The sequence below is a fragment of the Juglans microcarpa x Juglans regia genome, chromosome 5S, assembly GCF_004785595.1.
Source record: "Juglans microcarpa x Juglans regia isolate MS1-56 chromosome 5S, Jm3101_v1.0, whole genome shotgun sequence".
NCBI classification, from domain to species: Eukaryota; Viridiplantae; Streptophyta; class Magnoliopsida; order Fagales; family Juglandaceae; genus Juglans; species Juglans microcarpa x Juglans regia.
In genome coordinates, this window is record NC_054603.1 from 10,841,337 (window position 1) to 10,854,036 (window position 12,700).

Genomic DNA, 12,700 nt, shown 5'->3' on the forward strand with positions numbered 1-12,700 from the left:
CAAAATCCAGAAATATTTATTCTATCAAGTTATAAAAATCATTACATGGTTTAAAGTAAACCGGACGCATATAGTACAATCGTCTTAGCGAATATTTATTGAAAAAAATATTTGGGAATAATCCAATTTGTCCATGTGTTTTTATTAAGAAGTTAGAGTCTAGATTCACAATTATTGTAATATATGTGGATGATTTAAATCTCGTTGGGACTCCAGAAGAGCTCACGAAAACTGTAACTTATTTGAAAAATGAATTTGAAATGAATGATTTTGGAAAAAATAAAATTTGTCTTGGTTTACAAATTGAATATCTTTCAAATGAAATTTTAGTTTACCAGTCTACATATACAGGAAAAGTCTTGAAGCACTTTTATATGATAAAGCTCATCATTTGAGCACTTCAATGGTTGTTTGATCACTTGATGTTGAAAATGACCATTTTCGTCCTCGAGGGGAAGATGAAGAAATTTTTTATCCTAAAGTACCATATCTTAGTGCAATTAGTGCCTTAATATATCGTGCAAATTCTACAAGACCTGATATTACATTTCCAGTCATTTTACTAGCAAAATATAATTCTGCATCAACTTGAAAATATTGAAATGGAGTCAAACATGTTCTACGTTATCTTCATGGTATGATCGACATGAGATTGTTTTATTCAAAAGAATCAAGGATACAATTAACTAGGTATGCAGATGCAGGTTATCCATCTTATCCGCATAAACAGCATTAAACAGGATACCTATTTACATATGGAGATACAACTATTTCATTAAAGTCTGTCAAACAAATAATAATAACTACTTCTTCCAATTACTCAGAAATTATTGCAATACATGAAACAAGTCATGAATGCATTTTGTTAAGATCAGTAATTCAGCATATTTAAGAAAAGTGTGGTTTACCCACAATCAAAGACGTCCCAACAATATTATACGAAGATAATGCGGTATGTATTATACAAATAAGAAGCGGCTACATCAAAGACGATAGGACCAAACATATTTCACCAAAATTCTTTTATGCACACGAGTTTCAAAAGGGTGGTGACATTAATGTCAAGAAAATACAGTCAAGTGATAATTTGACAGACTTATTTACTAAAACTTTACCAACTGCAACATTCAAAAAGTTGGTACACAATATTGGAATGCGACAGCTGAATGATCTTTTATCATGAACAATAGAAGATTTGCATACCTATGAGGGGAAGTCAATTATCATCTGGATTGTGCTCTTTTTCTTTTGTTAAGGTTTTTCCCATAAGGTTTTCATTTGTAAGGTTTTAATGAGACAATCTTAAAACATTCAAAGACATATTAGAATGATGTACTTCTTTTCTTTCTCCACAAGTTTTTTTCACTGAGTTTTCTTTAGTAAGGTTTTAACGAGGCATATTCTTTGTGTATGATCATCCAAGGGAAAATGTTGTAAATACATGGAACGTATTTGATGGATGACTATTAGAATTCTTCCATATTTATGTATCCCTATTTTCCATGTTCATATATCTCTTTGATTCATGTATTATCATTCCCTAAGTTTATGTATTCATTTAATATCATGTATCCTCTATGCTTATAAATTGGTGTCTTGAGGAGCATTTGTAGTAGACTAAACAGAAAGGAAGTTGAGAGAAATAATATTTAGTTCTTGAAGAACTAATTTTATATATTGTGGTTTTTCAATCCGCTTGTTACTTTTCTTTAGTTTTACAACAATTATTATTATTATTTTCTGTATGTCTAGGCAAGATTGAGGCTATGAAGGACAAATTCAGAAAGTCTATCTTTTTTTTATTTTTTTGAAAAGCAGAAAGTCTATCTTAAAGTTACATTTGAATGTTGAAATGAGTTGAGTTGAGTTGTGAATAATTGTATTTTGTGAGTTCCATTGAGATAAGTTTAAATTTTTAGGTTAAAATATATGAATCAAATTGAGAAGAGTTTAATTTTTTTTATGGGAAGTTGAAAAAGTAATGAATTTTATCAATAATTAATTTGAAATGAGTTGAGTTTGGTTCAACAACCAAACACATTTGACGTCTAAAGTGAGGTTTGGATAATGAGTTGAAATGAAATGAGTTGAGATGAAAGTTGAAAATTGAATAAAATATTATTAGAATAATATTTTTTAATATTATTATTATTATTATTTTTTATACATTTGGAGAGAGAGGTTTCGAACTCAAGACTTCTATTTTGGAGGTTGAGGGTTTATGTCAATCAAGTCACATGCTTTTGATAATATTATTATTTTGTTAAGATTTGAAAAAATTAAATTATTTATTATATTTTGTGTTAAAATTTAAAAAAATTGTAATGTGAAGATGAAATGAGTTGCAAGTCATTTTTATCCAAACCGAGCAAGTTAGAGGACCACTGGACCCGTCTGAAATGGAACGTGGATTAGCTCCAAACTACAACTAGAACCGGTTCAACCCGTTATCCTGATTCCCAAACAGACCCCTAAAGTCTGACGCCAATTCTGAAACCCTAATTCGACAGCCTCATCGCTTATATATACTGGAGAAATGCACCAGTACGTTAAGCTCGGCCGCTAAGCAAAGCCTATTCTCTGTAAGCCTCTCTCCCATTTTCTCTTAGTTCTTCAGCATTTGTATACGTTAAGCTGTCTCGATTCTTCGACGTCTAACTTTAGATGTTCTTTATGTTTAGGGTTTCAGATCTATTACGATTTATTCAAGTCCCAGCTAACAAATGTTTTTTCTCCGTGATACTTGTTTCAGAAAGTAAGAGAAAATGGCGGTGCCGTTGCTTACGAAGAAGATCGTGAAGAAGCGGGTCAAGAAGTTTAAGAGGCCGCAGAGCGACCGCAAGATCTCTGTCAAGGTATGTAAGAAATACTCATATCAGAGTCACTTCTTTATAGCATTTTTGTTTGTTCATTCATTTCAAACTTACTCCCTCGAGGTTCTGTTTTTTAGACTGATTTGGTACATATATTTTATTAATGTTGTATTGGGTGAAAATGATGATAGTTTTTGTCGCCCCAGTCTTACTTGCACCTCATGATGCAAGATGGTGATGGACATTTTATCTGATTCTAGTAACCCTTTTTTAATTAATGTTATCTTGTCTGCACTCTATGCACGAGTATCCTTTTTTTTTTTTTTTTCTTACATCTCAAACAAACCTTTTATTTTTTTCTTCCCTGCTATTGTTTTTTTTTAAATGGAATAACCGGGATTGGGTGATGAGTCTTGACACTAGTGTTCCCCGCTTTATTTTTATACTATGTGGTGAATCCGTTTTCAACTCACGGACCTCATGGTGTTTATATTTATGTTATGATACTATTTTTCATATATTATTAGAGTTTGGAGTTTAAAGTTCACGCTTATTAAAAAAATTATTAGAGTCCAGCCTTCTCACAGGCCTTGAAAAGCTCAAGGGATATGATGCTACCTTTTGACACCCAGTCTTACTTGCATCCATTGGTGCAGGCTGGTGATTTAAATTATATAATCTGATCCCTCTGTTTGCATATGTTTTTGTTTTTATTTTAATCGGTTCTGTTTACATATGTTTTTAATCCTTATTTGAAACTTCTTTGGAATAAAGGTCTAATTTATGCAACGAGATATGATGATGCCTAACCATCATTACTGCAGTTTTATGATGAATAACAACATGCACTACCATCTGATCTCTATTGCATATTTTGGATGCATTTTGTTTCTTCAATCAAATATTTGTTAATTGTAAAGTTTTGAATTTAATTTTTTTAAAATGTTTTTGTTCTGGTTCTGTGAGGCCCCGTTTGGATAGTTTATCTCATCTCATGTTTTATCTCATCTCATGATGACAACTGTCTTCAATTTCCACATAAAATATAATAAATAATTCAACTTTCAAATTCTAAAATAATAATAATATTAAAAAATAATATTTTAACAGTATTTTACTTAACTTTTATCTAAAGTTATCTCATCTCATCTCACCATTCAAACCGTAGCTGAATGTATTTCTGCAACCAATGATGCAAAATCACTGTCGTTTTTTATTTCTTACATCTCCAACAAACCTTTTATTTTTTCTTCCCTGCTATTATTTTTTTAAATGGAATCACCGGGATTCGGAAATGAGTTTTGACACCAGTGTTCCATGCTTTATTTTTATGCTGTGTGGTTAATCCGTTTTCAACTCACGGAGCCCATTGTGTTTATGTTTATGTTTATTTTATGATTCTGTATTTCGTATATTATTAGTGTCTGGCGTTTAAAAAAGTTCACACTTGTCAAAAAAATTATTAGAGTCAAGCCTTTTCACAGGCCTTGAAAAGCTCAAGGGATGTGATGCTACCTTTTTGACACCCAGTCTTACTTGCATCCATTGGTGCAGGCTGGTGATTTAAATTATATAATCTGATCCCTCTGTTAACGTATGTTTTTTTTTATTCGGTTCTGTTTACATATGTTTTTAATCCTTATTCGAAACTTCTTTGGAATAAAGGCCTAATTTATGCAACGAGATATGATGATGCCTAACCATCATTTCTGCAGTTTTATGATGAATAACAACATGCACTACCATCTGATCTCTATTGCATATTTTGGATGCATTTTGTTTCTTCAATTGAATATTTGTTAACTGTGTGGTATTGAATTGAATTTTTTCTAAATGTTTTTGTTCTGGTTCTGTGAATGTATTTCTGCAATCAATGATGCAAAATGTTCATCGTTTCTGACTTACCTGTGATGATCATGTAAAATATCACCATCTTTCGGCTGAGATTGCTTTTTTTTTTTTTTTTTTTTTTTTTTTTTTTTTTTTTTAAATATTCCTAAGGTTTATTGTTATTTTATTATAAATCTGGTAAATTGATTGTTCGAAAGTAAATGTTATTTTGCCCATGGTATCTGATGTCCAGACTTTATACATTGTTGTGGCTGGTCATTTCGTTTAACAGGGCATAGATTGAATTACTTACAGGTCTTGCGACACAGTGAGCCCGGGAAATTTCTCATTGGCTTCCTGTTACTATTTCCCTGTTTACATTTTTGCTTTGATATATTATTAAAAGCAATGTGGAACTCCATTCGGTTTTGATTCAAACTTCTTTCTATCAATGATTTTGGTGGCATGCATCTTTGACAGACAAACTGGCGCAGGCCAAAGGGTATTGATTCTCGTGTGAGAAGAAAGTTTAAAGGATGCACGCTGATGCCCAATGTCGGTTATGGTTCAGACAAGAAGACTCGTCATTATCTTCCCAATGGCTTCAAAAAATTTGTTGTGCACAATGTCAAGGAGCTAGAGCTGCTGATGATGCACAACAGGTAGATGAAAGCTGCAGCCCTCAGTGCAACTTGCTCAGTTTTTGTGAGATTGTGCTTATTTTGTGTTTTTACGCTTTTTCAGGACGTATTGTGCTGAGATTGCACACAATGTCTCCACAAGGAAGAGGAAAGAAATTGTGGAGAGAGCCGCCCAGCTTGATGTTGTTGTGACCAACAAGCTTGCTAGGTTGCGCAGCCAGGAAGATGAATGAGTTTGAAACCCTTGTGTTTTTGGAGTGAGCCTTGAGAGTCTGTATTTAGACATGGTTTTCATTATGAGCCTCAAGTGGGTCGATACTTATTGCTCAATCCATGCTAGCACATTTGTGTTTCATACCGACAAGATTTTTTCCAATCTATTCTATTTTTGTTGCTTTGGTGTGTTAAAATCGTCCTTAAAACGCATACCAATATATGAATCGATCGTACGCACTCCCAATATATATGAATAAATTCTTCACCTATAGAGATGGTCTCAGTCAAGATAACGAGATGAAGCACATTGATTCACCTTCCCGTTCAGTCACATACCAAAATCTGATAAAAGTTGCTGAAGAAATTGAATGATCGAGTTAAACCAAGAGGCTCCCGGGTCAAAAGTTGGTGAGTGGGGAGGGTGGAGGATGGAGGAAAAAGATGAATGCATCATGGATCCAAGGGCACACTATTCAGAAGCATATCTGGGCATGACACGTGGCTTGAAAGTTGTAAACAAGTTATGAGTGCTTAGACTAAAGATTGGTCTCTGTGTTGTATATGGTCCTGGTATGAAACTATTAGCCAAAGCAAATTAACTGCACAGCTATGGCCAGGAGTTCTTCTGGGAAACAGTAGGCCTAAATGATTGCATCAACATTATTTCTCTACAAACTTAGCGAGGCAAAACCAATGATCTCTAAAGTTGGTCCTTGTTTCTACTACAGTTATTATGTAATTCTGTATCTATTTTTGCTAAACCAAAATCTTTTAGAACAAACTAACCACATATTAGAAGGATGGCTGGCTATGCCTGAATACTGACTGGTTCTGTCCCTTCTTCACTTCATGTTGCCCCAAAGCTCAGGATCTGTTGTTGATCTTACATGTTCCACTTGCTTCTCCAATTGGCGAATTTGTCTCTCTATCTGTTCAGTCGGAGCATCATTTTTCAGAAATTCCATAACCATCTTGGTACTTCCACGACAGCACTTCATCAGGAATTTAATGTAATCTTGCTTCAACTGATGCCCAATTTCCATTGATTTTTTCGGCACTGTCCTCCTTAATGTCTTCTCCTCCAATAGGGTAACCTCTTGTTTGAGTTGAGCTACTCGAGTCTCAAGAAACCTTCTTTCTTCATAGTATCGACGACACTCTTCAAAGGGATCATTTCCACCATTTCCAAACAAAGATGCGGATTCCATTTCGTAGAGTACTCCTTTATCTAACTGATTTCTCTTTTCTTTCTCCTCAACTTCTTGCTTCTTGAACCTTTCAATGTTCTCCCCAACAGAAACTTCATTCTCATTATCTTTTTCAATATTTTCTTCTTTCTGCACGGATCCAATACTAAAAAAATCTTCATACACTTTCACTATAAAATAATCTTCGCAACAATCCACAGCTCTTCCATTCGAGTTCGTTACACTCTTCTTTTCTTCTTTCTTCTTGATCCCTCGATCAGTTTTTACTATAAGATGTTCATCCATTTCATCTACTAGAACCCATGAACCCATTGCCGTTTGGCCTTCGGTGCCCTGGTTCAGTTCTGAGATATCCTCAACATCTTCAAGATCATGAAGTCCATTATGATCTTGGTTTTTAGTTCCATCCCAGTCTGTCTGAGCAGCGGATTCCCTACTCCCCATAGATTCTCCTGTGAAGAAGAAGAAGATGAAGAAGTGTATAACTACAAAGAAAACTAATCACACAACCAGAAGAAAGATTACCCAGGACTTAAAAATTTGTAAAGAAGAAGATGACAAAGTGTATAATTGGAGTTCAAGGTGAGAAAGAAACCCTTACGAAATCCGTTAGTGTTGGACCTGCTTGTTTTCTTGCTAGAGAGAGAGAGAGAGAGAGAGAGTTTGTATGAGTTTTAAGGATGGGAGAATGGCAGGGGTTTGGCGCCAATTAGCAGAGATTTAAACGGCTACAGTAGGGGCATTTTGGAAAAAAAATCAGTGGACGAGGACATTGAAGGCACTCACTTCGCTCATACGAGTTTTCTGTGAAATAAAGAAATAAATTATATTAATAATAACTTTTTTATTAAATAGATAAGTATCATGTAAAATTTGAAATTGAAATATTTTTAATAAAATAAAACTATTATACTAGTTTTTTTTTTTTTTTTTTCTGTAAAAAATTTAATAAAAATACTGTATGAAAAGTAAGTAATAAAGAACAACCATTATGTACAACTATTTTACAATTCTATTTTTAAACTATTTGTACTATGCTATTGTGACATTATTTGTCAAAAAATATATTCTACAATAATATATTCTAAACAAGCAAAAAATATATTCTAAAAATAATTTGTTGTTCACTTTTCTATTTTGAAATCTTTCTTTTGATAATTTTTTTTTTCTAAGCAAGTAAGTTTTCATTCAGATAAGGAAAATATAATACATGTGGAGGGGGTGGAGTTCTCAACAAATGCCCAAGTACAATAACCACAGTGAATATGTGGAGGAAAAATAGAAAAAAAAAAGGAGATTTTGGGACCAATTTCTTGGTCCCCACCCATGCCCTACAAAGAGGGTGTCGCTTTAAAAGACGATTGCTATGTGAACTGTGGAACTGCCGTTGAAAGTGGTGGAAGCTGTGGGTGCACTGAAAATTGTTGTCTTGAGATATTTTTTGGAGAGATCTGTATTCCATTTTTCAAGATCATTAGTTAGGGAAATTGATAATATAGTAGAAAGCACAGAATCAGATGAATTGATCTGCGACAGAGCATCCGTCTTCTTGAGCACTTGTGGTAGAGCGTGAAGACCGCGTGCCGATGGTTGAGAGGTGAGGTGGGGGATCTGCTAGTGTGTCACATGTAGCTGGTGTGTTCGTCGGGGCGCGACAGCGCGTGACCTTCACGCGCGGAAGCAAGCCATGCATGATGGTCACTCATCGGGATTCTCGCCGTGGTTCTGCATCGTCCTAGTAGATCGGCGGTTGTTGGTCGCTAGAGTGTGGTAAATCTGACCAAAACTAAACTGGTGGAGGGGAGAGAATAAAACACTACTATGAAAGCCAAAGTATATATATAAAGCGATATTGGAAAGGGAAAAGAGAGGAAGACTCTAGCAAAAACACTGCAAAGATTTGAGTTTTTTAAAGAGAGAGAGTTTCTCTTTTTAAAAACCAGTAATAATTCTCTTTCTTTTGGTAACTTGATGGCATGGAGGAAGGCTCTTTCTTTCCAACGTCCCAACACGTAATTTTGGTTTGCTTACGCTTTCATCCTAGATTCTTAGTTAGAGCGTCCGCATCCGTTTTCGCAGAGCGTCTCCTTCTCTATATTTTAATAAAAAAAATTAACTTTCTTTTTCTGAAAAAAAATGTCATTGTTTTTAATCTCGTACCGTACTAGCAGGTATTTGCCGTACCGGCCTAGTGGTCGGTACAGGTATCATATATGTTTTGTACCGGACTAAATACCGGCCTATATTTCGGCCTGTATTTCGACCTTTAATTTTTTTTTTCATTTTTTTCAAACTACAAGCCTATTTTTTGACTCACAATTCAGACTAAGTAATTTATAATTTATATATATATATGTATTTATATATAATTTATGCATAGATAGACTATTATTTTAGAATATAATTTATATATATAATTTATTCATATATATACTATCCCAAAACGGTACACGAAACGGTACCGATACCGAAATATTTCGTTCCAGTGTCTTGACCGGTACGACATTCGGTACGGTATTCAAAACATTGCAAAAATCTCTCTTTATCCCAATTGACGACTATTTTAAGGGAAAGTTTTGGGGTCTGAGTAGTGACTCGGAAAGTTACTGTTTATCATTAAATCATTTTTTTTATAAATATTTTATTTTAATTAGTAAAAAAAATCTTTTTCCTATCATCTATACTTTTTCTCATACTTATATTTTTTATAGTTGAAATTTGAAAGAATGTCATCATTGAGATGATCCATTTTAAAAAAATAATAATAATTAACCATTTGTGAAAATATGAGTTTTTTTTAAATATTATTGTTATGAAAGCACCGATTTTAAAAATATTATCATTTAGAGAGATAATTAGTTTTTAAAAAAATTGTTATAGATGAACAATCGAAAATATGGATGCAACACATAATTAAATAATTGATTAAGAAAATGTGAAAAAAAAAGTTAACAAATTTTCTTCCGCACTTTTCTCGAAAGACAAAAAAAATGAGTAGTTAAAAATGTAAAAAGAAATTAATAGAAAAATAATAAAGAAAGAATAAAAAAATAGTATTTTAATAGAATAGAGAAAAAATAAGGAGTGAGATGTAAGATGTTTTAAAAATATGAGTAAGATTTAGGAAAAAACTTATGAAAAGATATTTTTTAGTCAAAATTTAGGGAAAAATTTACTCATCTGGATGTGAGTGCTCTTAATAAAAACAGTAGACTATGCATAAAATAAACAAAAATTTTATTTAGAAGTCGGTATGGATAACACACCTATTAAAATGTTTATATAACATAATCCGATTTAGAAAAGAAATTTTAAAAAGAAATTTAAATGATGTGGAAAGTGTACTTTACACACTGACTTGAAAATAAAATAATTTTAAAATAAATTTAAATAGAAAATAATACATAATTTTTTAAAATTTAATTTAATTTTAAAATCTTAATATATGTTTAAAATTTTTAAAGACTTAAATGTTTAAGATTCATTTTGTACCATCTGATGTCAAAAACCAAGGAAATAAGTTGAGGACCAATCTTTGTAAAAATTACGTAGTATAGTTTGAGTTAATTCCTGTGTAATCTTCTATATATATATATATATTGGGTAATTAACATAAGATTATTAGATTCAATTTTAAGATGTACAAATCCCGCAAACTCACTTAAAAAAAAGTAAAATTTATTATTAAAAATTAATATTTTTATATAAATTTTATATTTACTCATTTAAAAAAAAAATCATAAAACTTACACAAAATATCATTTCTATTAACATAAAAGAAAGTTAAGGGAGGCAAAAAACTGTACTGTACTGAACGAAGAAAGCTTTAATCACGTTTATCCTTGTGCTTCTATGCAAATAAGACAAATTATCGTGCAAAATTTTTGGATTTGGAGTTGATTTCGACCTATCTCATCTTATCATTCTAATTTTTTTAAATTTTTACATAAAATATAATAAATAATTTAATTTTTTAAAATTTTAAAATAATAATAATATTAAAAAATAATATTTTATTAAACTTTTAACTTTCATTTTATCTCAACTCACTATTCAAACAACACATTAATTTTCAACATTTACGAGTTGGGAAAAATTAATGTGACTTCCTTCATATATATATATATAATATATGAGTAATTCTATATATAACGGTGAAGTGCGTAAATGCCGCGTAATTGCTTTGAAAAAGAGAGTGATTCACTTTTAAAAAATTAATTTTTTTCATGTGAGTTAATCCATATTTGATTCATTTTTTTCAAAATAATTACGCGGCAGTTGTACAATTTACGGTTTCAAATATATGTTCTCTTTTAAAGACACATTGCCATGACATGCAACATATGCAAAGACAATAATCTTGTTCACTTGGAAAGTTTCAACCTAAATCGTTAACAAGATCAATTAGGTTTGTTTTCTGGGACTGGCAAAGCATATGAGTTGGACAGTTAAAGCTGCTCCTTTGAGACTGGCAAAGAATATCACTTTCTTCCCTTGGACACTATCGGCACAAAGCCTGAGTAAGAATGTACCTTAGAAAGCAATGTAAGCCAAGCAAGAATCCATTACGTTTTTGGCTTGCCTTGAATACCAAGCATCCTTTTTACACCACCACAGAAATTTTTGTAGCCAACAACCTCAGCAAGAAAAGAACCAAAAACCCTTTATGCCATGCTATGTATAAAACCCCCTCTTGCATGAAACACATGTATCAAGTGTACTAGTTCTGTCCTCTTTCAACAGTTTCTCACCCTAGACCTCAACCATATTGTTCAAGGATGGCTGGTCAGCAAATGAAACCCGTCGCCGGGCTCCTTTTGGCCCTCAATTTCTGCATGTATGTCATAATTCTGGGCATCAGCGGTTGGGCTATGAATAGAGCAATTGATCATGGCTTCATCATTGGTCCTGGATTCGATCTTCCGGCGCATTTTTCCCCCATATATTTCCCAATGGGAAATGCTGCCACCGGATTCTTCGTCATGTTTGCTTTGCTAGCCGGAGTTGTTGGTGCCGCATCAGCATTATCTGGATTAAACCATCTTCGTACTTGGAATGCTCAAAGCTTGCCATCTGCTGCTACAGCAGCCCTTATTGCTTGGACTCTTACTGTCCTTGCCATGGGGTAAGCATTACCACTCTCCAATTTTCCTATGCATCTCTAAACAGTAATGACAAAATGCATCATAAAAGTGTTTTTGTTGTTGATCCTAATCAGCTAAACATTTGTGCAGGTTTGCCTGCAAAGAGATTGAGCTCCGCATCAGAAATGCTCGTCTGGTAAGGGACCAGAAACCAGTTTTCCTCTTCATTTTTCTGAAAAGAACAGGATAATCACCTGCACTTTCAATATTAAGTCTGAAAACCATTTTATCAGACAAAAAACTAAGTGATGTTTTCTTGCAGAGAACGATGGAGTCATTCCTAATCATCCTTTCAGCGACACAGCTTCTATACATTGCGGCCATTCATGGTGCAGCATGAAGATAAATTTGAAAAGTACAGAAATGGTTTTTGTGTGGCTTGTGTTCATTTTTTTTTTTAATTCCCTTTTTTTTACCACTTGAACCGTATAAGAACCTAGACAAAGAATTGGCAGGCTATTGTGTGATTGGTGTGATTAGCAGTTGTTGTGATTTGTATGGAAAAACAGTAAGAAATGGTTTGGAAAAAAATGCTATATTTCTGTACAACAATGTCCCACCAACTTGAGTGATTTTCTTCAAGTGAAACAGTAGCACAATTTCATTATACCGAAGCTTGACAAACAGGAAAAGGTCCAACTTTATAGTTCAAACAATCGATGAGTATTAGGCAGAGAAGTCTATCCTTGTTTCTGTTGCAATCGAGAGCTTATTTAACGTGATAGATACACAAATAATGCCTTGCAATGCATTCTGATCGAGTTAAGCACTAAGAAAAAGTACATAAGTAGTGAGAAAGAAAAACTTGGTTACGGAACCTTCTAAAGTAGGTCTCGTGTGCCTTCTAA

At 33.1% G+C, this 12,700-nt stretch overlaps 2 protein-coding genes and 6 non-coding genes across 8 annotated transcripts; all 8 read left to right on the forward strand.

Moving 5' to 3' along the window:
- The first annotated feature begins 2,442 nt into the window (after window positions 1-2,442).
- Window positions 2,443-5,679, forward strand: LOC121267773 (60S ribosomal protein L32-1). The gene is made up of 4 exons (XM_041171828.1): window positions 2,443-2,582; window positions 2,753-2,855; window positions 5,124-5,305; window positions 5,388-5,679. The coding sequence occupies exons 2-4, from the start codon at window positions 2,766-2,768 to the stop codon at window positions 5,515-5,517; spliced, it is 402 nt and encodes a 133-aa protein (XP_041027762.1). The 5' UTR covers window positions 2,443-2,582; window positions 2,753-2,765; the 3' UTR covers window positions 5,518-5,679.
- LOC121268695 lies at window positions 2,991-3,070 on the forward strand. Its single transcript, XR_005941211.1, has one exon. It is a non-coding gene; the product is annotated as a small nucleolar RNA U31b (small nucleolar RNA).
- LOC121268700 lies at window positions 3,418-3,499 on the forward strand. The gene has a single exon (XR_005941215.1). It is a non-coding gene; the product is annotated as a small nucleolar RNA U31b (small nucleolar RNA).
- Window positions 3,602-3,678, forward strand: LOC121268742. Its single transcript, XR_005941252.1, has one exon. It is a non-coding gene; the product is annotated as a small nucleolar RNA Z195/SNORD33/SNORD32 family (small nucleolar RNA).
- LOC121268697 lies at window positions 4,315-4,397 on the forward strand. The gene has a single exon (XR_005941213.1). It is a non-coding gene; the product is annotated as a small nucleolar RNA U31b (small nucleolar RNA).
- On the forward strand, window positions 4,493-4,569 carry LOC121268741. The gene has a single exon (XR_005941251.1). It is a non-coding gene; the product is annotated as a small nucleolar RNA Z195/SNORD33/SNORD32 family (small nucleolar RNA).
- On the forward strand, window positions 4,679-4,764 carry LOC121268744. Its single transcript, XR_005941254.1, has one exon. It is a non-coding gene; the product is annotated as a small nucleolar RNA Z196/R39/R59 family (small nucleolar RNA).
- Window positions 5,680-11,325: 5,646 nt separating the features above from the next.
- LOC121267655 (membrane protein PM19L-like) lies at window positions 11,326-12,459 on the forward strand. The gene is made up of 3 exons (XM_041171629.1): window positions 11,326-11,833; window positions 11,943-11,988; window positions 12,115-12,459. The coding sequence occupies exons 1-3, from the start codon at window positions 11,487-11,489 to the stop codon at window positions 12,190-12,192; spliced, it is 471 nt and encodes a 156-aa protein (XP_041027563.1). The 5' UTR covers window positions 11,326-11,486; the 3' UTR covers window positions 12,193-12,459.
- The last annotated feature ends 241 nt before the right edge of the window (window positions 12,460-12,700 follow it).

Bases quoted from the DNA above. Each gene is read 5' to 3' on its own strand.
- LOC121267773 (XM_041171828.1), top strand. From the start codon at position 2,766: ATGGCGGTGCCGTTGCTTACGAAGAAGATCGTGAAGAAGCGGGTCAAG. The intron at 2,856-5,123 runs GTATGTAAGAAA...CATCTTTGACAG, and splicing joins ACCGCAAGATCTCTGTCAAG to ACAAACTGGCGCAGGCCAAA. The intron at 5,306-5,387 runs GTAGATGAAAGC...ACGCTTTTTCAG, and splicing joins CTGCTGATGATGCACAACAG to GACGTATTGTGCTGAGATTG.
- LOC121267655 (XM_041171629.1), top strand. From the start codon at position 11,487: ATGGCTGGTCAGCAAATGAAACCCGTCGCCGGGCTCCTTTTGGCCCTC. The intron at 11,834-11,942 runs GTAAGCATTACC...ACATTTGTGCAG, and splicing joins CTTACTGTCCTTGCCATGGG to GTTTGCCTGCAAAGAGATTG. The intron at 11,989-12,114 runs GTAAGGGACCAG...GTTTTCTTGCAG, and splicing joins GCATCAGAAATGCTCGTCTG to AGAACGATGGAGTCATTCCT.